This window comes from Anas acuta, chromosome 24 (genome assembly GCF_963932015.1).
Source record: "Anas acuta chromosome 24, bAnaAcu1.1, whole genome shotgun sequence".
NCBI lineage: Eukaryota > Metazoa > Chordata > Aves > Anseriformes > Anatidae > Anas > Anas acuta.
In genome coordinates, this window is record NC_089002.1 from 1,534,754 (window position 1) to 1,557,722 (window position 22,969).

General features: G+C 55.7%; 1 protein-coding gene and 1 long non-coding RNA gene across 2 annotated transcripts in view; one reads left to right on the forward strand and one right to left on the reverse strand.

Moving 5' to 3' along the window:
* LOC137843863 (uncharacterized) overlaps positions 1-22,969 on the reverse strand; it is a 23,902-nt gene continuing 933 nt past the window's right edge. The window contains exons 2-3 of the long non-coding RNA XR_011089733.1: positions 1,758-1,852; positions 1-111 (exon numbers count right to left, since the gene is read on the reverse strand). This is a non-coding gene — a long non-coding RNA (uncharacterized lncRNA). The remainder of the gene's footprint in view (positions 112-1,757; positions 1,853-22,969) is intronic.
* The window catches only part of ALX3 (ALX homeobox 3), a 6,367-nt gene continuing 5,819 nt past the window's right edge, over positions 22,422-22,969 (forward strand). The window contains exon 1 of the mRNA XM_068659611.1: positions 22,422-22,699. Within this exon, the coding sequence (XP_068515712.1) occupies positions 22,462-22,699 (238 nt within the window). The 5' untranslated portion in view covers positions 22,422-22,461. The remainder of the gene's footprint in view (positions 22,700-22,969) is intronic.

Sequence of the window (22,969 nt, forward strand, 5' to 3'; positions counted from 1 at the left end):
TCTCAATAAAACTTTCCCCCTGCCACTCTGTGCTCACCTGTTGGCCATTTTTCCCCAGGGCTGCAGATTGCTGGGGAGCTGGACTGACTCTTTTTGGCCTGGAGATCATGTCTGGAAAAAAGAGGGGAGGGGGCAGGGGGGGAGAAAGGCAATAAGCCATGGCTGAGTGGAAGAAGGAAAGCACGCTGATTCACTCAGCCCCAGGGGAAAGGCATGCAGGGAATAAAGGGGACTGCACAATGGAAGGAAAAATAATAAACACCAGCACAGGCGCAGGAATGAGAACCATGTCTCGCTGCCCCTGGGCGAATGCTCCTAGCAGCAGGACAACACTCTTTAAAGTGCTGCTGCTCCTGCTTTCTGGTCTTAATTTTCTTCACATGCTTAGCCGCCATCGGATCCGATGCGGCCGAGTTTGCATTGTGCAACGGAGGGGGAATTTGTGAGTGCTGGGCCCGTCAGCGGCGCGTTGTCGGCAGCGGACAGTGGGTGGGGAGCCGCAGTTTCCCACCACCTTGGAGCATCGGGCTCATCTCCCAGGTGGTTTTGGTGGTCAGTTAAAGAGGGGCCTGGGATTGTAGCTGGGATTTGGGAGGGTTTGGGGGGCTTCTTCTGGAGCTCTGCTGCTGCTGCTGCTGCTTTCCACCCCAGTCCTCCAGTTGCCCCAGCAGTGTGTCTCTGATGGATTTGCAGTGGGGCAGGTCCCAGCTAGCCCCACAGGTGGGTTTATGGGGAGGTACCAGCACCCAGGCATTGTCCCTCGCACAAGCCCTCCCTCATGGCCGGATCCAGCTCAGAGGCCACTCAGGGGATCTGGGACAGTCTCAGCAGTGCTTGTGGCTCCAGGACCCACAGGGTCCTTGGACTTTTTGTCCTTGTAAATGAAAACAAATCCCTTCAAAGGGCTGCTCAGCCTCAGATCTCCCAGCAAGGACGCTGCGGGTTGAATCCCCAAGGGAACAGAGACCTCAGCCTGCCTTTGGGCTGGCTCCTTTGAGAGGGGGCACGTCCCCTTCCCAAATACCAAAGGACACGGTGTGAGAGGACACAGCCCAGAGGGGAGGGCATTTGCCATGGCTGTGCCCGATGCTGCAAAGACCACAATGTGTCTCATTCCTCCTACACTCATTTCAACCATGCAACCTGCCTGCCATGCAGAGCTAAAATTGCCCAGAAGTGTGGGGTTTACACCCCAGTGTGCATCCCCTGGGGGAAAAAAAAAAGAATGCCCTGAGCACAGCCCCTGCACCACCACCATCCAGCTGGACCTCATCCCCCCCAGGGAAACAAGCCCCAGCGGCTTGGCTCCTGGCACCCTCCCCTCCCAGCTAACGAGCAGCAGCCAGATGCCACCCAGCAAGTCCCCACCAGTAGCTGCTGTCACCAGAAGTCACCCAGGAACTGCCTGGGGCTGTGATGCCGTGGCTGGCGGGGAGCAGCTGGGAGTGAGCTGGCCACAGCCGTTGCCACTGGTGTCCCTCCCCACTGTCCCCAGTCTGGCACAGCCACTCCTGGGTCATGGGGGGACCCAGGGAGTGGTGAAAGCAGAGCTGCCAGCTTCAGACGTTTCCCACCGCATCCTGCAGGTTCCCGCAGGGCTCCGTGCCTGGAGCCCGCCAGCTCGTGTCGCACCAGCTGTCGTGTGATTTTGCCCTGGGTGTATTTTAAGCGCTGCCTTTGACGTCATGCCTTCTTCCCCATCTCCCCAGGATACTGCTTTCTATATGTTTCTAGAAAAAATGGCCCCCAAATCTCACCTTCAGCTTCCCCCACTTGGGCTCTTCCTGCAGCATCACCGACACACCGACCCTCTGTTTCCTGCATGCTGCACAGCCAGGTCACCCTTCAGCAGCTGAACAGAGATGGGGAGGAAAGAGGTGATATTTAATCTTTTGGGAGAACAAGGAAATGTGGAAAAACACAGGCTGAGGTGGCCTGTTCACCTAGCACTCAGACTCATGGCAGGAACAGTCCATTGGCCCCAAAGGGTGAATGGGGAAGCTTCAGGAGATGGGGCTACCACACCCTGGTGGTGTTGGGTGTACCCTGCTCCAGCCTTGTTTTCAGAGCTGGGTACAAGTGAAACATCCTCCCCACACCCCAACAAGCCCCATGAGGAGCCAGATCCCATCCCCTCTATCCCAGCCACCCTCCTAGACTGGCCCCAGCCCCAAATGAGCTGTGTCCTGCCCTGCCAAGGAGCAAGAGGGAAAGTCCCTGACTGCCTCCCATCCTGGATGGGAGCAGGATATGGTCATCTGGGGATGTGGAGGCAAGCAGGGATGGAGCAGTGTGGCCATTGCATTGTTCCAGCAGCTGGGACACCTTTCACAGCACTGCAGTGCAGGTACACGCTGAGCTTTTCGCTTGCACGTCTTGTCCCAGAAACAGCCTCTGGAGATCATCATCATCTGAACTGCAGGTCACCTCCCACCCGTGCTGTTTGGGTAGCACCGTGAATGATGGAGAGCAGCACAGGGCAAAGATCAGAGCTATTTTTCCTCCTGAGAATTTTTACCTGCAGCTCTGTGTTAAATCCCACTGGATCTCAGTGCCAACACCAGTCACACGAGTGCCTCTGTGTCCTTCCTCAGGGGTGCCCAAGGTCAGGAGCATCCATCCCAGCTTGGGGTTACCCACTGCCTACCTTGGCATCCCTGCCCCAAAGAAGGCGCAAAACATCTGGCTGAGGGGCTATTTCCTTATCCCAGACCCCAGGCACACCCTGATTTATCTCTCAGTCTCTTGGCCATAAACCCAGATGGTCACTTTTCCATCTCACCCGTGGCAGGACATCTCACACCCCATCCAAGGTATGGCAGAGCTGTGAGGGACTGGTGGAGGGGGAAAAGCAGGAGGTCTTGGGGTTGGGAGAGGTCACTGAGAGGACTAAAGCAGCTGATAAAAAAACCCATCCCAGTGCCCCAGCTGGAAATGATCATCCACATGAAGACAAGCGGGTTTGGGCAAGCCTCTCCTCCTGCGTGTCCCCCAACCCTCTGAGCTCCCCGCGCGCGGGGTTTCACTGCGCTTTAAGGACAGCACAGGCCCCAAGGTATGTGAAACACTGCTGGAGAGAGGAGTCTGGATGCCATCCCGTACTCTCCCTGCTGAGCTCCCATCGCCAGCCCTTTCATACAGTGGCTCCCATCCACCCAGCGAGACAGTTGCCTGCGGGGCCGCTGCTCCCCGCCTCGGTGCAGAGGAGCCCGCGCCCATCAGGGAGAGCCGGGCTGCCCCTCTATAGTTGGCACAAGCAAAGGCATCTTCCCCTCATTAACCCCCCCAGGGTCGATTCTTCTCTCCCATAGAGCAGCACAACAGGGCTGGTTGCGGCACGGACCCAGACCAGCTACAGCAGGGCAAGAAAGAGGAATGGGGGGCTTAGGAGAGCTTTCAGGAGCACTTTTGCCTGGGTAACACCCCTGGGCTGAGCTGTGCAGGTCCAGCACGGCCACGCTGCCCCAGCCAAAGATGCAGGCTCATGTCATGAGCACCCTGCAGCGTGGCTGTGTTTGCTCCAGCTTTGCAAGGAGCTGGGAGAGGGGGATTTTATTTCCCAAACCTCCTCACTAGGATGGGGGTGACAGCAGGAGGCAGCTCAGCTGCAGGGAGATGTGCCGGCTGTGCAGCGGGATGGGATGCAACCCTGGCTGTAGCACGGCTGGCCGTGATGTGGGCTCTGGCTTCATACCTCCCTGCTCCCCCTGTGTTTCTCACTTCTCCTTCTTCTCCCCAGGTCCCAGAGCTTTCTGTGCCAGCTGCATAGTGCAGAGGTCCCCTGCCCGATGGGTGCAGCCCGGGGACAGTGTCTGTGCCCCATGCCACCCCTAGGAATGCACCTCAAACCCAGCAACCCAGAGACCTCCGAGGGCATCCTCTGCCTCCATGCGGGAGCTCGTCCAGGCCCAACCGCCTGCCAGGCCCCATCCCATCCCCCCCGCTGCCCCACGGCTGTCAGCACGCAGGGGCCACTGCCAAGACAGCAGCGCGCTGCATTGTCCGGGTCAGGCCCAAACACTGCCACCCGAGGGGAGCTTTGGATGCACAACAAAACTGGCAACACGAAAGAGACCCCGGAGGGGGGAAGAGACAAACAAACAGAGAAATCAACCCGAAAAAACAATGAATCTTTCTGAGCCGGGACAAATCCCATCGTCTCCGCTGCAGGGCTCAACCTCTGCTGACTGACACGGCCACCGCCTCTGAGAAAGGGACCGGAGAGGAATGCAGCCACATGGGGGTCCCCAGGGGAGGTCGGGGGATGTTCGTGTCTGGGAGGGGGCTGGCACAGGGATTGCAAAGCCTTTCAAGCCCCATCCCCATCAGAGGTGAGTGCTTGTGGCCCGGTTTTGGCTGCAACACCTGCACATCCCACCCCTGGGCAGAGGCGGAGGTGGGGAGGGGGGCTGCAAATCAAGGGGAGGGCAGCAGGATGCAGAAGGATCCTGGACCTGATGGGAGACATTTGCTGAGGATGATTTTATGGACATTTTAACCTCCCCTTCTCTTCATTACCTAGAAGTTACAGCCCCTTCAAGATGCTCAAAGCTGGAGCTAATGGCACAGAGCATGTAGCACAGACTCTCTGCAGCTGGGAAAGGGGGCAATTGGCATCACCCTGGGGCCAGGGTGTCCCCAGACACCAGGGCTCTGTGCCCAGCTCTTTCAAGGGGAATCCAGAAGGTCCCAGCCCCCATCATGCCTTAATTTCCCCATGAAGATGAGGACTTTCCTCTTCCAAACACCCAAGCTCAGCGGATGAGCCTTCGGCTTTGCACACTGAGCTTCCCTTTGGGCTGGAAACAGGGGCTGGTGTGCAGGGGATGGTGGGGTCCCACCTTGAGGAAGGTCTGGAAAGTCATTGGGAGGAAGTCAGCAAAAACAAGAATAAGATGAGCTGGGGGAGAGGCTGGGGAAAGGGAAGAATGAGGAGGCGGTGGCAGGGAGACAGACTGTGCCAACCATCTGCTGCGGGCACTTCCAATTCCTTGGGCTCGTTTCAGCTCTGCTTGCCTCAGCTTTGCTGTGGGAGCTGCCACATGGGAGCTTGTCCCCAGCACCAGCCCAGCCCTCAGGGGACACGTGGGATGGGGCAGGATGGGACCCAGCCTGGGACAGACAGATGGAGGTGGCATCTGTGCCTAGGACAGGGCCAGCCAGTGCTCCTCCCCACAGCACCCACAGGGGTCAGAGACCTTCAGCAACTGATTCCTGAGGCTCAAAGCCAGCCTGGAGCTGCCCAGGGCAAGGAAAATCTGCTTGGAGAAGCTGGGATGCTTTACACCACGAGGCAGGTGCCCCTTGGGGTATTAAAAAAACCTTGGGGGCTTGTTAATGATGCCTCAATTCAAGCACGCAAGCCTGGACAGGGGACACGTACCTGGGGCTGCCAAGTTCTGCTCTGTGCTATAATTGCTCCCCACCTCCCCAAGCAGCTTCTTTGAAACCATTTGCACCTCCCAATGCTCCCCTCACCCTCCCCAGTGCTGCCTTCCTGCCTGTCCTCACCTCAGCCCCTCACCCTGGCCCTGGGGGTTCCCACAGCTCCCACGCCAGCCAGCAAGAGCACACACAAAACTCCGGCCACAATTTGGGCAGCCCCTGTCCTCCTCCCTATGGGATTTGTCTCACTAGAACAGAGCCCCCCACCATGGGGCCAGTATTATGCTGGTGGCTAAGGCCACCAACCCCTGCCATGTTGCAGCCCACCCTGGGTGCCTTTGGGGGGGACTCCACCCTCATAAGGGACCCACGAGGTCTTTGTCTTGGCCCTACCATAACAAAAGGATAACAACAAGCAATTGTGTTCTGCACAGCCCTTTTATCCCTCATTTGGGGGATCAGCATGGGAGGGAAAACCCAGCTGTTAATTATTCCTTCATCACATATGCAAAAAGCAAGCTGCCCATTGGCCACACCACAGGAACCCACTCACATGGTGCAGCATTTGCTCTCCATTGGCTTTGTGGCCAGCAGTGATTTAGGAGACCAGGCATCACCTCCCTCAGGGCTGTCCTCGCAGGTCCCCAGGCTCCCTGAGGGACCCAAATCTTCTGCCAGTGCCTGCACGATGCACACCTCTAATGCAGACCAGATGAGCCTGATGTGTGCCTTCAACTGCCAGCTGCTGGTGCCGCAGGGACCCGGGTGCTCCAGCTGCAGCTCCGGGCACTGTGGGCTTTTGCAGCAGGATCCCGTGGGGAAGACAATTGTCCCAGTGCCTCCACGCTGGGAGTGCTGACTGCCCTTTGTTGTCTCATAGCAAGGCTTACCTTTATCCTACAAAACTGCTGGCATTTAGGAGTTCAGAGGGAAAAAAGAGTTTGCCATGAAGGCAGCCCCGCTCCTCAGAGGGGCATGCTGGGCAGCAGGGACCAGGGTGGTACCCAGGGGATCAGCACGCACCCCAGTGAGTGCCACCAAGTCTTTCACCCCCAAAATTGCACCCATCTTGTCTTGAACAACCCAAAGCACCCCAGGCTGCAGTGGAGGCTGCTTGCCGAGGCGCTCAGAGCCACACACCCCTCGCCTGAGGTTTTGCACCCAGGCTCAGCACTGCTGCAGAGGGAACACACCACGCCTGGGCTCTCATTTCCCTCCTTGCATGAAATTCATGTTTAGCCCCAAGACTAGAGCAGGCTGCAGCACTGTGTGCTGGCCTGGGCTGACTCTCTCCAGCCTCTGTGTGGGTACTTGGGCTCTGAGCCATTCACCAGCACCACAGGGTAAAACCACCAAAGCCAAAAGCTGCAGGTGGTCCTGGGGGCATGGGCAGAGGCAATAGGTTGAGGGCAGCAGAAGGGATTTGAGAAAAGTGGGAAGATACATCAAAAGTGATCACTCACCAAGTGGCTTAACACAATCAGCTTAGAGCACTAACGAGGAAAAACAGCCGCTGAAAGAAGTCAGAGCTTTAATCTTGGAGCAAATCCTGGCACTCCCCTCCCTGCCCCATCCATCCCCCAAGTACTTTGCCGTCTGTCCCCCAGTAGCCCAGGGGATGTTTATTTGCATGGACTGCGGTGAGCAGGGTCTGCCCAAGGCTGGGGACACCATCACGGGAGGACAGGCAGCGGGGAGGCAGGGCGGGATGCTCTGTGACCCCACAATAGGAAATGCTACAGGAAAGCAGGGAAGGAGGCAACTGGAGGGAGAGGCCACGGTCAGGGGGGAGCCGCTGCTACAGGAACAAACCCCACAGGTCAGGACTGAGCGTTACAGGGTGACTAGAAAGAGTGTGAGCAGGATGTGGCCAGGACACCATCCCACAAATGCTGGGAAACCAAGCCAGCCCCTCTTCCTATCTCATTTCACCAGGTAATTGCCTCTTCCAATTACACAATTACTGTGAGCAAAGGTAATTACAGAACAGAGGCGTATAATCATGCTGCGACTGCCATAACTCAGGGTAGCAGAACTGAGGAGCGAGACACATCCAGTGAGATGATGCTGGAAGGGAAAGCACCTCCAAAAAGGGGGGACAGGGACAGCACAGCAGCAAGGAACCACTGACAACCCCAGGGCCACAGAACAAGCTCCCCTTGGCACAGGGGGATGCAGGCAGCACATGCACGTTTGCACACACGTGTGCACCAAAAGATGGTCTCTTAACTTTGACAGCTGGGTGGAAGGATGAATTACAGAGCTAGGCAGCTACCAGCGGTTTGGCATCATAGTGTGTTAATTATTTTAACGTATACAGGTCTGCTGCCCCATTTCTTCCTTTTCCCTAGGCACAGGGCTTGGTTTCGCAGCATTTTTCTGCCAGGTCAGGGCTGCTTTATGATTGCCCAGAGGGAGGTATTAATGGCTGGGTGGAAGGATGAATTACAGGGCTGGGCAGCTGCTAGCAGTTTGGGATTGCAATGTGTTAATTACATTAAAGGCACTAAGTAGTTTCCCTGTGCTGATGAGGGAAGGTGGAGAGACACTTCAGGAGGCTGTGGCGTGTCCAAACCCCTGGTGGGAATTGGGGTGCACAGACAGCTCGTCCCCGCCAGCTCCTTTGGAAAAGGCAGGGTTTTAACACCCTGACCCAGAGATCCATAAAGCCACAGCACCACGCGCTCGCCCTCCGGACGGGCAGGACTGGAGGAAGCATTTCCCCTCCAGTTTCTCCGACTTTACACAGCCAGGTGCCCTCCGGAGCCGGCACTGCGGCGTGGGGGCAGGAGGGAAACCTCCGTTCCTGCAGCAAAGAGAAAGCAGCCTCCCCCCCAGCGGGGACAAAAGCCCCGGCTCCCGCGGGGCAGGGGGTGGCCCCGCAGCTCCCGGCCCCCTGTCGCTAGGTGGCGGTGCCGCATCTCCGCCCGGAGCCGAGCCCGGAGCCGAGCCCGGAGCCCAGCCCGGAGCCCAGCCCGGAGCCGAGCCCGGCGCCCGCTGCCGCAGCGGCGGGGGGAGACGGCGGGGGTGGGGGGCGCGGATCGCGGCAAAGCGAAGCCGCCAGGCATCTGCGTTGCCCTGGAAACGGCCCCTTTCCTGGCTGAGGCTTTATTTGGGTGGGAAAAGGAGGATTTTGGCTGCTGAGCTGGGATTGCTCCTGAAACAGTCTCGGCTCTGCGCTCACGTGCGCTGCCCACGTTTCTGAGCATGAAGAGGATGCGGGTCCCAAATTCCCCGCTCGGTCCCACAAACAGCCTACCGGGTCCTCGTGCAGACCCCGGCTGTCCCCTCGCAGTGGGGATGGGGCCCCGCGTTGCACCAGCTCTAGGTCGGGCAGGCAAGAAAAGCTGCCTGGTGCTGCTGCCCCCCGTCCTGCGCCCACACCCCTCCGGGGTACAAAAGGGCCATGCAGCACAGGCAAACACCCAGCAGCAGCAGAGCGGCCGATGCCAGCGCTCCCAGCTGACCTCCCAGGCGTGGAACCCCTTAAGGAAATCAGTTTATTTCAATCGTGTCTGGCACACGGTACAAACCAATCTAGAAACCAGTTCCATTAAATCAGTGTAATTTCTGGGCATGTAACAGCTCTGGTTTAACAATGCATCACACAGGAGGCTCAATCCACATCAGACCATGCCAGCCAGACTTTCAGAGCTGTTTTTCCTGCCTAAGCCTCACACCTTCCTTCCGCTCTCCAGGACCAGCAGCTGTGATGGGGCAGGCACAGAGCTGAATCAATACCTGCTTGGGAAAGAAACAGCAAAACCTGAAGATGGTTTCTCTCTGCTGTGGTCAGGTCTGGGAGGCGCAGCTGGAGACCGAAAAACATGGTTAAAATGCACAGGAGTAGCTGAAAGGGGAGAAATTCTCCTCAAATTCAAGACAAGCTGGAGGACTAAGCCCATGGACTTGGCAGAGCAGAGAGATGTCACAGTGCAGGTACAGGACGCTGCAGCACTGGGATATGGGGATGGAGGTGAAGTCAGGGAATGGGCATAACCTGGGCTCCAGCACAGGGCTGATGAAGGATGGGAGCGAATAAGCCGGAGTTGCTCAGCTCCTCTGGTTCACTCTGTGCAGAAAGCACCAAGATGCAGGGCTGTGAGACATTGTCTCCGAGCCCATAAATCCAGTATCCAGCCAGCATCTTCATCTGGAAAAACCCACAGCACTGACCACCCACCCAATGTGGGCAGTTTAGGGAAGAGATTTTAGGGCTTGCTCCCTCCTTTCAAACATGATCAGGCCAGACCCCAGATGGGATGATGGGAGGTGAAGAGGAACAGGAAAAACACAGCCTTTGTCTGCAATTCTTGTCTCAAATCTCACCAGGGAGCAAGTGGGACCCATGAGTCCCTGGGTCTTCAGAGGCAAGGTAAAGGGACCAGAGCAAAGCCTAAAAAAAGGGATGAAGTTAAACCTCAATGAATAGCCAGTTATTTCCTGGATGCTTTCGTGTCCAGCAGCTTTTAACCACACTGAGAATGGCTCCACCAGCAGAAATCAGGGCAACGCACTCCAGCCTCAGTGCTGGGGAGCGGCACTAAGACCATACACATCCTCCAGCCACTCGTTTCTTTGGCAGAGGGGACGAGGGAAAGCAGCAAGATCTGCTCATTCTCAGCTGTGTTTCCACAGTCCCTCAGGATTTCATTCCCTGACACTAGGGCATCGAATTTCCATGACTGAGGATCAGCCTCTTATCATGGGGGCCTGCAGGAAATTGGTGCTGATGGGAGGCCATGGGAGTCCACAAAGCATTTGGAGGCTGAAGCCTTCAGACCAAAGTCATCCATCGTCCCTGCTGCTGCTGGGACAGGCACAGAGCCCAGGCCCCTTTGGGGCACCAACCCTATGGGCTGGATAGAACACATCGGGGTGCACCCAGGTGGGGTCGTTAGGATTTATCCTGGGAATTGTTCATTTGGGGAGGGCACAGCACTCACCTCCTGTTTTCTTACATCACCATGCAGGTGCTGGGAAGGGTACATTAAATGGGGCAGGTACATGAGACCTGGGACAATCTAGGGATTGGACAGAGAGAGTCAACAGCCTGCTGCAGCCAGCATGGCACAGACCCCTCCTCATCCTCTTCCACAACAAGAAGAAAGCAGAGATATTTGCAGGGAGCCTAGCCCCATGCACTGTTACCCTGGGAGCAGCACTCAGCCCTCAACCCTTACCCTACATCAAGAAAAGAGCAGACAGAAGCAAGTTAACAAGAGCCAACCCCCTCCACCTGCTGTCAGTCACCCTGACTCAGGACAGAGGATGACAGTGACTGACAGCCACTCAGAAGGGATTGATCCTCTTGGAGGAGGAAGAGGAGGAGGAGGAAGAGTAGGGGAACTTCCCCCACACCAGGCCTGTCTGCTCCGTATTTATTGAAACAACAAACACAGGCTCTGCCTCCAGGTGCTCCTGCACATTCCTGCATGGCTGGCAGAAGCTGGAGCCAGCAGTGGGTGTGATTCAGCTGGCCTCCTGGAAAAAGGCATCATCCCACAGGTGGCTGCTCAGCATGTCCCGCAGAGCTGCCCCGTGCTCGCCGCAGGAAGGGGGGGGCACACCAGGTCTGCTGAGCGGAGATGTCCAAACAAAGGGGTGGTGGGATGTGGGGTGATGGATTTCATGTTGCTCCTGCACCTATGGAATGGACAATGTCCTGCAGACTAGCTGCATTTTTCTTCCCATAGCAAATGCTCTTCCTGCCCCATTCCCATCCAGGGAGGGTATTTCTGCTGCTATTTGCCCCCCAACCACACACTTTGGAGCTAGATCCAACTCTGCTCCTTCCGAGAATAAATCACTGCCTTGGGTGGTGAGTAAAGGTCTGCCGCGCTCTCACCCAGAAGTGTTCACATTAATGGGCAGGGGGGAATTAATCCTCCACGCGCAGGCAAGAGCTCAGGGATGTCCCTGCTGGAATCAATGAAAGGAAGGATTTCAGCCCAAAAGACATCACGGCCTCAACAGGGTTAGTGTGTCACACACTGCCGCAGGCTGCCCCGTTTGAATTAAATGAGTTAATGAGATTACTGCAAGCCAGGACGGGGGGGTCAAGAAGCTCCATGCCCCCCTCTGAGGAAAAGTGTTCCTGCTCATGGCTTACCAGCACTGCCTCTGTGCCAGGGACTGTGGGATGCTTCACAGGGCAGGGGATGGGGCAGCCGCTGCTAAACCCCCTGAGTCTCCTCTCTTGGTGCCCTGCTCTTGTCAGGGTTGGCAGTGATGTAGAGAGGGTGGGAGCAAATCAAGCAGCACTACAGAAACCTGGATAGCAAAGAAAGGTGCAGCAATGTCATTGTTCCCTGCTGCAAATTAACCTTCCTGTGCAATTTTATCCTCTGGTGGGATCACCAGGTCCCCGTGCATGGTTTGGGATGGGTGGTGAGGATGAGGCAGCCTCAGCTCAGCTCCCTGGGGTATAAGGCTGCATGTTCCAGGGCACAGGCACAGAGAGGGACATTCTGCATCCCCTTTGGTGCCGGCAGCCCCAGCTAATAGCCGTGACTCCTCCATGTGCAGAGGAAGCAGGGTTAATGCAGAGGGAAGCCACACTGAGCCCCTGCCCTGGGTGAAGTTATTGAATTCAGTTCATTGGAGGAGAGAGCCCAGCACACTGCGCCTGGGAGCCAGGTGGGACCCATTAAAGCCTGTCCTGGGGACAGGGCAGCGCTAGCCCCCGGGTCACAGGTGCTCCTGGGTCACACATGCCCTCAGGAGAAGGGAAGGAAGGAGGGGAGCCAAGGGGACCTGCTGGTGCAGCCTGGATCCTGCTGACAGGGTAACTCCATCAGCCTGAGAGCAGCAAGGGGTGTGCTGGGCCCCTCATTACCCCAGTGGGCAGCTTTAGACTCAACGAAGGTGGTCACCTGAGCAGCAAAGTGTAGGCTGCATGAGCCCCGTGGTGCTCTGAGACCCTCTGCCCCTACAAACATTGTCCCCAAGACCCCAGCATATTCTATGATTCTATGACTGAGAAGAAGCAACATCAAAAAAGGCAACAATAAATCATTGCATTTCCCCAAACACAGCCTGATTCTGCTGATCTCATTTTATCACTGAACAAGGAATGTAGTAATCAGATCCCATCATAATTTTTACTATGACCCAGTCCCCTAAAACATTAACTTTCCCTCAGATTACCTGGATCTGAGGACTTTCCCGCAGACTGCACATCCTGGGACCCTGGTTCTCCAAACCCCAGCCCTGGTGATCCCTCCCAGAGCATCCTTTCCACTAACTCACAGGATCAGCTGCTGGACCATTATCCGTGCTCCCTCAGGTAAAGAGCTAAGGGCTGATCCTCATGGTTTCTTCCTCCCCAACTACTCTGGGCTCAGAGTTTTAATGTGAAAATGCTGTGGGTTATTTCAGGAATGGGAGGAAGACATCTTTTACTCCAATTTGGCAGGGGTCGCCTCCGCTTATTGCTCTGAGCTTCCCCCCCTGCTGCTCCAAAGGCTTTGAACCAGTTCAGATCCCATTAATGCGGTTAACCAACAGCAGGGAAAATGTAGGTTTAATATCAGGGGGAATACAGGGTGCCTGCTGGTGTTTAGGGCCTGATTCGGTGGGACGCTCAGACTCTCCATCACCCAGGCAGCCCCGTTTCATGCATGGGTGCTGTTCTTGATAAACACCCAACACAAGGAGAAAGAGAAGCTCAAGTCATGGAAATGAAGCAGCTCTGCTGGCCTCAGCGCCGCCACATCTCCCGCTGTTGTGTTGATGCCAATTAGCTTTCTTAGAGCAATTAATGAGCTCCAACACCTCCAGCCATCACCTTCCTATAGCTGCAACAGCCTGGAGAGCAACACACGCCTGTTACAGGCTGCGAGCTGGCCCAGGCGGCTTTGGGCTAAGAGAATGAGCAAGGAAGGAGGTTTGCATCGTGCATCCGCTGAAATCTCAAGGCTGAACTGGAAGTCACCAGAAGGAAGGAGGGAGCACAAGCCCAACATGCCAAACAAGTGGTTAACCCAGGGCACTGCCCATATGAGTTGTACATGCTGGCCTGGTTCCTCGGCAGGGACACAACCTCCCAGTGACATCCAGCTGAGCTTTCCTTGGGTGCCTGAGAATTCTGGGGGGTGAAACTGATTAAAAGTTCAATGGTGTGGTTTTGTTTCCTATCAAGGGACGTTTGAGGCATGGAACAGCTTGCAGCTCCTCTCAGGGAGATTTGCAGTTGAAAGGTCAAAGCTGTTTCTGGTTCCCCTTATCAGAGTTGGCCGAGCGAGAAGGAAACCTTTTGCTGTCTGGGTCGGGTAGGAGAGGTCACGCCGAGGACAGAGCACCGAGGCACTGGGGGTCCGGAGATGAGGCACCGATGACAGAAGGTGGGAAGAAACCCAGGAGACAGGAACTATGCCCTATCCCCAGTCCTACAGACAAAGCAACAGAGGGGAAGGCAACCCTCCCCACCACCCCAGCACGCCCCCATTGTCCCTTCCACAGGAGAATTAAGGGCACTGGGCTGTGATGGTTCAGGTACCATTGCCCAAAGTGGATTTGAGCAACACAACCATGGGGTTGGCCCCACGGGTGGTGGTGGTAGCCACTCAGCTCCATGAACCTGCCCCGTATCCCTCCCAGCACTACTGAATTGGGTTGAGTTTGGTTTGGATCGGTTTGGTTTGGTTCACATCATTGACATGGATGTGGTTTGGGTGCTGGACCCAAACAGAGCTCAGGTCTTACCCAATTCTGCCTCATTCTCAGATCTCATCCTCCTCTCTCCAGCCATCCCAGCCTGTAGCAGCTTGGAGACAACCCAACCCATGCTCTGAGCCACGGGGCACTAGGATTTCCCCTTTGCCTGCTCCCAGCTGTCTCCCAGCTCCTTCCCGTTCCCACCCAAGTGGGTCCTCGCTCACCTTAAATCAGGCAGTGGCTTGAGGCTGGGAGCCAGGGCAGGCAGGCAGCGAAACAGGGGTGGGAAGCACGAAGCCTTGACAGCCCATCTGGTGTTCGCTTGGTGTTGTCACCTTTCATTTACCCTGACAGGTACAGGGCTCACCACCACCCCGCTCTCTTGAAGTCCTGACATGCACAATTTGATGACAGAAGCATTAAATGCCTGCCGATGTGCCTGCTGGAAAAGCACTCACCCTTTGCAGAGCGTGCAAACAGAAAGCCCAGGACGAGGAGGGGAAGAAGAGCCCCCAGCATCATCACCCCCGCTGCATCTGCATGAAGATGGGACTCCCCAAGGCTCCTCCAGGCCAGCCTCCGTCCCCAGCTTCCTCGGGCTGTAAGCGCAGCCCAGCACCACCAACCCAGCACGAAGACACCAGACGGAGGGATGGTGGGGTGTCTTCTACCCTTAACACAGCAAACGACCCATGCTGGTGCCCCGTGCCTCAGTTTCCCTGTCTGAAAGGGGAACCTCTGCACCCCCTGCTGAACTGCGGCTTGAGGTGCTGAGAGACAGAGGCTCCCGTGTGCATGCAGCACCACGCGCCGTGCAGCCGCTCACTCCACACCGCGTCCGTCTGTCTGTCCCAGCAGATCCCAGCCGGCAGCGGGGCTCACACCTAAGTGGGAGCGACAGCGGCGAGAAAATACGGCTCTGCCCAGGCTCCCCGCCGAGCCCCCGGGGATGGCTCCCTCCCGCTCTCCCCTCCCTCCCCCCCCACACACACACCAAAAAACGATTGCTTTCAGGTGTCGGCCAGTTCATAAAATAAATCTTCCCCTTAAGGAAGGGGGAGGTTTGCAAGGGGGTATTTTTTCCAAAGGCTAAACACAAACCAGAAGGCAGCGGACTGCGGCACGTTGGCTCTGCTTAGATTTCCTTGTCCTTTCGGGACATGGTTGGAGACACATAGCTTGATTTTTCCTTTTGTTTTCTCCCCCCCAAAAATTCTCCCCTAATTTCTAGGGGCTGCTCCAGATCTGCCTTAGTAAGCACAAGGCAATGCCAACCCGGCCCCCAAGGGTTCCTCGCATCCCTGTTTGTTGTGGACTTTTCCTTTCCCTGCAATAAATTTTCCACTTACATTTTAAGGAAAGAAAATGTTTTCCGGTGCTTTTCTGGCTCTCTGTCGGGAGTGATTACTCCCAGATTTATTGGGATTTGCAAGGCAAGCGGCGATACCTGGGATCTCCGAAACGCCACTCACCAGGATAATGATGCAGGGAGCACTTGTCAGCCTCAGATCTGATTTATGGAGCAAGGTTTCATCCGTCCTGGTGCGTATAATTTACTGGGCTCTGGAAGTGGCTCATTAGGGGATGAGACGAATAAATCCATCAGTCCCGCGGGGAGGGGAAGAGCTTTGTCCGGCCAAGCTTCATGAATGGCTGGTGAATCCCTGGGGGGGTTGGGGTTCTCCCCAGAGGGCTTGACAGAGCCACCAAGGGGGGAGCATCCCGGCACGGCGCGGATCTGGCTCTGGGTGCAGATCAGGGGGTGCTTCATGGTGCAGTTTGGGAGCTGCTCCCTGAACACCGAGCATGCAGGAGAAGTTCAAGCCAAGTGCATTTGCTCCTACAAAGCTGATTTCTGGAAGGGCTCAGGTTTATTCCTGGTCTGTCCTGGCATCAGAGTCAGTTCAGCCCTTTCTCACTGCACAGACAGTGCAAAAAAAAAAAAAAAAATTCTCTCCCCAACACCATCTCCCTTTTTCCTTTTTCCTTCTTTTTTTTTCCTTCTTTTTTTTCTTTTTTTTTTTTTTTCCTTTTTTTTTTTTTTAAATTTCCACTATTTTTAGGGTGACTTTCCAGGTAAGGGCTCAATTCTGCCTACAGTCACCCCTTATAAATGCAAACTAACTGCAATCGGGTGAGCCCAGCTCTCCACAAAGGGGAATAAACCCCCGGTGGGACACGCAGCCAAACAGGCAGCTGAAATCTGCAAGAGCCCTGACATGGAGTTACTCTGATTTAGACCCATTTAACCAACTGCTGCATTGGATCAGGGCCGGATCCAGCTCCCAGTTACATATTTATTAATTCTAAGTGATACTGCTTGTTTAGTGTTATTATTTCATACTTATGTTGTATAACAGTAATATTCTAAAATTAGAAGTAAAAATCAGCATCCTTGAATCCTGCCACAGTCTGGCCACTTCCCAGCAGAGTCAATCTGGAATAAATTCCATTTAATCCCTAGATGCATTCCTGATTTTGCAAATGCTGTCAGAATTTAGGAATTGAAAGTACTATTTCCATGACTTTCAACAGGATTAATGCCCTAAACCCAACCAGAGCACGTCGAGCCCAGCATCTCCCCTAAACCCTGGCTGCCGCCACTTCCAGGCTTCATTTTGCTTTTTAATTTTATTGTATTTTATTATATTTATTTATTTATTTATATTTTAATTTTATATGTATTTTTACGGAGCAGCTCTGAGAAAAACCAAGCCTGAACTTGGCACCCCCAAGCACTGTCCCAAGGCAACCTGGAAATCTCCGGCGTGCCTGGTGCTCTCAGTACAAATCTCTCCTTACAGCACGGAGCAGCCGGCACCGCGCTGCCAGCCCGGGACTGCAGCCGCTCGGCCGGGGGCGGACAGAGGGGACGGTGTCCCTGCGGAGAGAGGCTCTGCTCCGGCATAAAACCGAGTTTACAGACACCAAACAACTGCCCGGCTAACTCAGCAGCCAGGGAAACCCAAGCAGCCGGCGTGAATCCACCCCGGGTTCTCGCTTGCAAAGACAGAGCCAGATCCTGTGCACGTTTAAAGCAGCCCGGCCACGCCGAGCCCGGGGGAATTAAACTGATTTACTCCTGCAGCTCCTCTAAAGGCCACAGCATCACCGAAGCACTTTGTAAACACTTCTGTTTTGTTTTTTGTTTGTTTGTTTGTTTGTTTTTGTTGGTTTTTTTTTTGTTTGTTTGTTTGTTTTGTTTTGTTTTGATTTGGCAACTACAGAAAATGGCTAGATTTTACACTGCTCTGAGTCAAGCCGCTGCTTTTTTCTTCCCCTCAGTCTATCTCCGTAAAATGCAAACGAAAACAAAAGCAGTTCAGTTTGGCTTTCGAGCCGCGTTTAATCCTTAATCCCATTCACAGCCATGCAGTTCATTTTCATGGGTTTTGTTGCCTTGATTGTTATTGCTATCATTAATTTAAGGCACGCTTTGACACTGAATGTTGCTCTGGAGTAAGAACTCAAGCCGCTGCCGGGACTACACAATAATTTAGAGATTTCGGTAACGATGCTGAAAAACTTGCCCAGAGCTGTACTCTCAACAAAGCCACAATTTGCCTGAAAAGTTCCCCCCATTGCCAGTGCCGAGGGCATACATGTGCTATTGCAGCACACAGATATCACTCCTTATTCAACAGAGCTGTAATCCAGCCAGGCAGGGCTGGATTATATAGGAAAGATGATCACAATATATATAGGAAAGATGATCACAACATGTTTGTACAAATGTGGATATTTCTGCTGTTGTGCGGGTGCAACTGCCACACGCTCATCTGTGTCTCCGCAATCTAGATGCATGCTTGCACGCTTTTGCTGTCCATGTGTTGGTAACACACACTGATACAGAAATGCCCTGTGCTGTGTGCACGTCTGTAATATGTATTTTCATGCAATTGAATTATCTGTGCATATCTCTGGGTGGCTATAAATACGCGTGTGTATATCGGTATTTGTGCAAAGCGTGTGAGTGGCACGGAGGCTGCCGTTGCCTTTGTGCATTGTTACTACATGCGGGGATACGTTTGTGTCTGTGCTTTTCCTTTGTGAGACCTGGGAACGGGACCATTTTCTACTTCGCCAGCCTCATTAAACAGCAAATCTGGCTCCGGCTTGGTGGAACCGATGGATTTCCGGCAGGGTCAGGCCGAGGGGCTCTGTCTCCCACTCAGCCTAACGCAAACCAGGATCGCAAGCAGCAAGGAAGATTTCCCCAGGTGAATTAATAAAGTCATTTTCCTGCCATCACCACACACATTCCTGAGCAAGATCGAACTTTGGCTGGAGACAAAGCTCTGCAATGAATCAGGCAACAGAAATTGGGGGATTTTCTGGGGTATTTGTGAGGAAAAAAGGGACATGCAGACAGGCAAAGGCTGAGGGTTGAACCCATGGTACTGCTGCAGCTTTAGGAAAAAATGTGAGCAAAGAAACGGCTTCCTTTGCTGCTCAAGGCTGGCATTAGGCTGCCTGGGAATATGGAAATGCCCCTGCCCCATGCTACTGCTGACCCAGAGGGTGAGAGGCAGGGATGTGCCCCAGCCCCGCACCAGACCACACTGAGCCCAGCCAGGGCGAATCCCCGCTGGGAACCAGGAGAAGGTTCCTGCCCTGGGGCGCAGAGTCTGGAGGAGCCCTGACTGGGGATGCAGGCAGCCGGTACAGCCAAGTCTCACATCTTGGTTGGGGGAATAACCTCTCGGGATTCCCCACAACACGGCCTTGCCACAACAGGCAGAGGCCTGCGGCACATCCCACCGCCTTTTGTCCGCACACAGCAGACATGGAGAGGTGAATCAGAGCTGAGCTACAGCCTCCAAGCCCTGCTCCAGGCTCAGTCTGCAATTGCCCAGCACAGCCAGGGATGCCACGGGCTGGGCTTTGGTGCCCCAGTGGCATCAGGAGGGCAGTCACCCCGGCACCCAGCCCTGCCCTAACCCTGAAGCCGACGCGCAGAGGCACACTGAGCTGAGCTCCCCTGTGCTTTGCAGATGAAGTCGTGGCTGTTTCTCAGCAGGCTCCCAGGAAGTGCTTTCTTCCCAAACTGCAGATTTCTCAGGAAAAAAAAAAAAAAATCAAAAAAAATCAAAATTCCTGAGACAAAGCCCATTAGTCAAAGTGAGGCTGCTGCTCCCCCCCCCCCCCCCCCCCCCCTCAGCACTGCCTGCTGCTCTGCTTGCCCTTTGCTTGCTCTCAGCACTGCAGAGAGGGGCAGAAAGTGGAATTGGCTCTGGCTGAGGGCTGCCAAGAGGCTCGGGCTGGCCCTTGCCTCCTGTGACCTCCATCTGCTGAACCGTGGAAGTCTGGGGTGATTTGGGCACTGGGTATGCCCCGGTGGAGGTTGGAAATGAGTCTGGTGCAGCCCAGCACCTTGGCACATCCCAGCGTTTGTTTTGAGGCAGGGACCCTAAATCCTGCAGGAGGCAGGAAGGGTGAGAGGGAGAGAACACATTCCTGGTCCTGCGCAGTAGGGATTGCTCCATGCCGTGCAAGCTTTTCCAAGGCTCTTGGTAGCTTTACAAAGTCTTGGCTGTGCAGGGATATTCTTACAAACCACAGAGCTATGCAAACCCTCCCGGACTCCTGCCGAGCACTTCAGTGACATCTTGTGATCTCCAGGGAGGCAAGGCAGCTCTCTGAGATGGCTTAAGATGGTTGGGAAAGCCAATGGGATGCAAAGAGGGAAAAAATCCTCTTCTGAGCCAGCAAGAGAGAAACCGAAAACAAAAAATGTTTTCACTCCAAGCATCCCACTGGAGTCCTCCTGCTGCACTTTGCAGGTCTTTTGCCATGGTTCATTTGGTAGCACATGTGTAAATAGACAAAACTGGGACACAAAAGGACTTTTCCATCCAAGAGCAGAACCAGTGGCATGTCTCCTTGCAGAGGTGTCATTTGGATGCTAAGACAGTGTGAAAAGTTTCTTCCTGAAGGGTCACAGTCATCCTTCTTCCACAAATACTCTGGTTTGTGACAAATGAACCCCATGAGCCCCACAGTGACCTCCCTCTCCTGCTCAGTCCTGTCCCAACACCCGCGCACAGTGCAGAGCCCCAGGCCACAAGGAGGGCCACAAGCAGACCGCCACATTGCCCTCCCCTGCAGCCTTTCCCCTGATCCCAAAGCACCCCCCCCCATCCGTGCGCCAAACCAGGAGGATGAGGCACCGCAGTCTGGCTCCACAGACAAGAAAGCCCAGGACAGAGGGGTGGTGGTGGACCCAGGAGACCCCAGGAGTCCTGGGTCAGCCCTACTGGCTGGGTTGATGCGACAAAATCCACCAGCACCTCCACAGACTGCCATCTGCACAACAAATACCCAAAAGAGCTCACAAACCTCTCCCCCTACCACTGCCTTCAGCACCCAGATCCTCCAAATCCCTGCTAGCTTTAGACCAAGCACCTCCCAGGAGCCTTCCACCTGCCCAGGAGGGCCCCTGCCATGGATCCAGCCCAGAAGGACAGAGCATCCCCAGGCAGCAGCCTGTCCCTGCCGCCCCCCCTCCACACCAGCAGCACACATGGACAGACTCATCCCTCTGCTATTAAAAGTCTCTAAATGCCAGCAGTAAAACTGGGAGAGGTTCTTTGGAACTAATAAGCCTTTACAGGAGTTATGCTATGTTTAATAACACTTAATGACTTGTCACATGCCAGAGGACTTAAAGTCCCTATTTAGCAATAATTTACAACATGCAGCAAGCTGAGGACAGTCTAACGGGGAAACTCGCGGCAGCTCCAGCTGCTGCGAAGGGAAAGTGTTGGGCAGCACTGTGTGCAGAGCAGGATGTGGACAGAGCCGTCACAGGCATTTGGGGGGGGGGGGGAGGATAAGGAGGGAACACCACCAGAACAAACCAGAGCCCCGCATCGCAGCCCCACAACTGCTTTCCTTGTTTTTCAGCTTCCCTCCCCGGGGGCTTTCACCCAGCCGTGATTTACAGCACACACTGCGGACCTGGTGCTCCTGCGATAACACGGGGCTGTGCGACAACCTGACACCACCGCATCAATCCTGCAGCTGCGGATGAGACATAGGGATTACATTATATTTTTATCATAATCTTCAAAGCAAAATTGCCTTTTGATTTCAGATTTGTGCCACAGGCTAACAAAGCACACCTACACTGCCTCAGCACCGCCAATAAAAGCAATAGCACCATGTACAACATTATTTGTCAGTGTTGTGCTGTTGTTTGGCTGTTTATCATGTCTGTGACCCACCTGGTTCTTCTCCACCTATTTTTGCTACTCCAAAGCAGTTCATCCCCTGATACCCACAGATTATTTTTTGTTTGTTTGTTTTTGAGATCCTAGCACAGAGCAATGTCCCAGGATTAGCAGAGAGCTATGCTGTGTGCCATGCATATGGGAAAACAGCAAATGGAAAACATCACCCTGCAGCTTTGCTCTCCGTGCGTTTCTCTGCATCTGTTACCTAATCTCCCCTCTCTTTGACATTGATCTTCCCTGCTGTAACACCCAGCCTTTGAATCGCCAAACCTGACCCGATCACTTTGCACTTAACCACCCCCAAAGCTGTATAAAACCTGCCCCCAGCCCCCAGATCCAAACTCTGGGGCGCCAGGATGCAGCCGAAGTGGCTCTGATGCAGACGGACGCAGAGGAGCAGAAAGGGAATGGAAGAAAGGGAATGGAAGCAGAGAGGATGGAAGAGGAGCGAACCCAGGCAAACCCCGGCCCCTCGCCTCGCCATCCCCGCAGCAGGGAAGGGAGCCGGGAGCTCTGTGAAACTGAGCTGGGGGCACGGCGGCGCTCAGCCCTGCGGGGCTGCTCCGGGGGCAGACACAGACACAGAGGACATGGAGCCGTGGGTCTGGCCTCAGAGCCCTGCCTGCCCCGGTGCCGTGCCTCAGGGTCAGCATCTTCCCTGACCCAGCCTGCCCAGGCCTCAGCCGCAGCCCCGAGGACGGAAAGGCCGCAGACAGCCTCACGCGGCCTGCAAAGGGGAAAAAACCCAATGGGTGTCTGAAAGACTGAGGGCAGAGGTTTATCCCCCTGCCTGGGACTTTGAGCTGCTCCCAGGGGCTGGGGTTGAGGCTTGGAATCAAGGAAGGGCCCTGGGCGCTTCCTGTAGCCCAAAGACCCCGGGGAGCAGCAAGCAGGGAGGACCAGACCCCCGCAGCCCCTGCCCGGGCACGGAGCGGGTTTGTGCCCCCAGCCACGGCAGGGGGATGGGGGTGTCCCGGGCTGGGGGGGCACCGGGATTAGAGGGTTAACGGAGCGGGTGGGAGGGCGCACGTGACCCAAGCGGTGCAGTGGGCTGGGGTGGGTGGGTGTGAGTGTGCTGGGGGTGCTGGGCGAGCCCTCCCTTCCAGCCCCAACCCCCCCCCCCCCCCCCAGCCCCGCACAAAATCCGCTCCCCGCGGCCGCCCCGGCCCCTCCAACCTGCAGCATGGAGGCGAGGGGCTGCCCGGCCTTCCCCACCGGCCGCCGGGCCGGGCCCCCCCCGGGGCCACCGCGGACCCCCGGCCCCTTCGTGGCCGGGCAGCCAGGACCCCCCCGGCACCCGCCGCCGCTCAGCCCCCACTGCCCGCCGGACAAGGCAGAGCCCCGGTATTTGGGTGCCACCAGCCCGGGGCCCCTCGCCGTGGCCGTCAGTGGGAAGCCCTTCTACCCGGCCGGGGCTGCAGGTACCGGGAGCTGCGGGGTGGAGGTGGGAGCCGGGGCCGGTACTCCCCCAGCCCTTTTCTTTCCTCCTTTCTGCCCCCGCACGGAGCCCGATCCTGCCGTCGGCCCCGGGGATGCGCCGGGCGGGCTGCCCTCAGTGCCTCCGGGCCCCCTTATCGCCGACACCCTCCCGCTGTCGCGACATGGCCCTGTTAGAGCACAGACCGCCACGGCTCGGGCGGCCTCGACCCCGGCAAGCCCGAGGGGAGCGGGGATCCCGGCCAGGGCGGCGG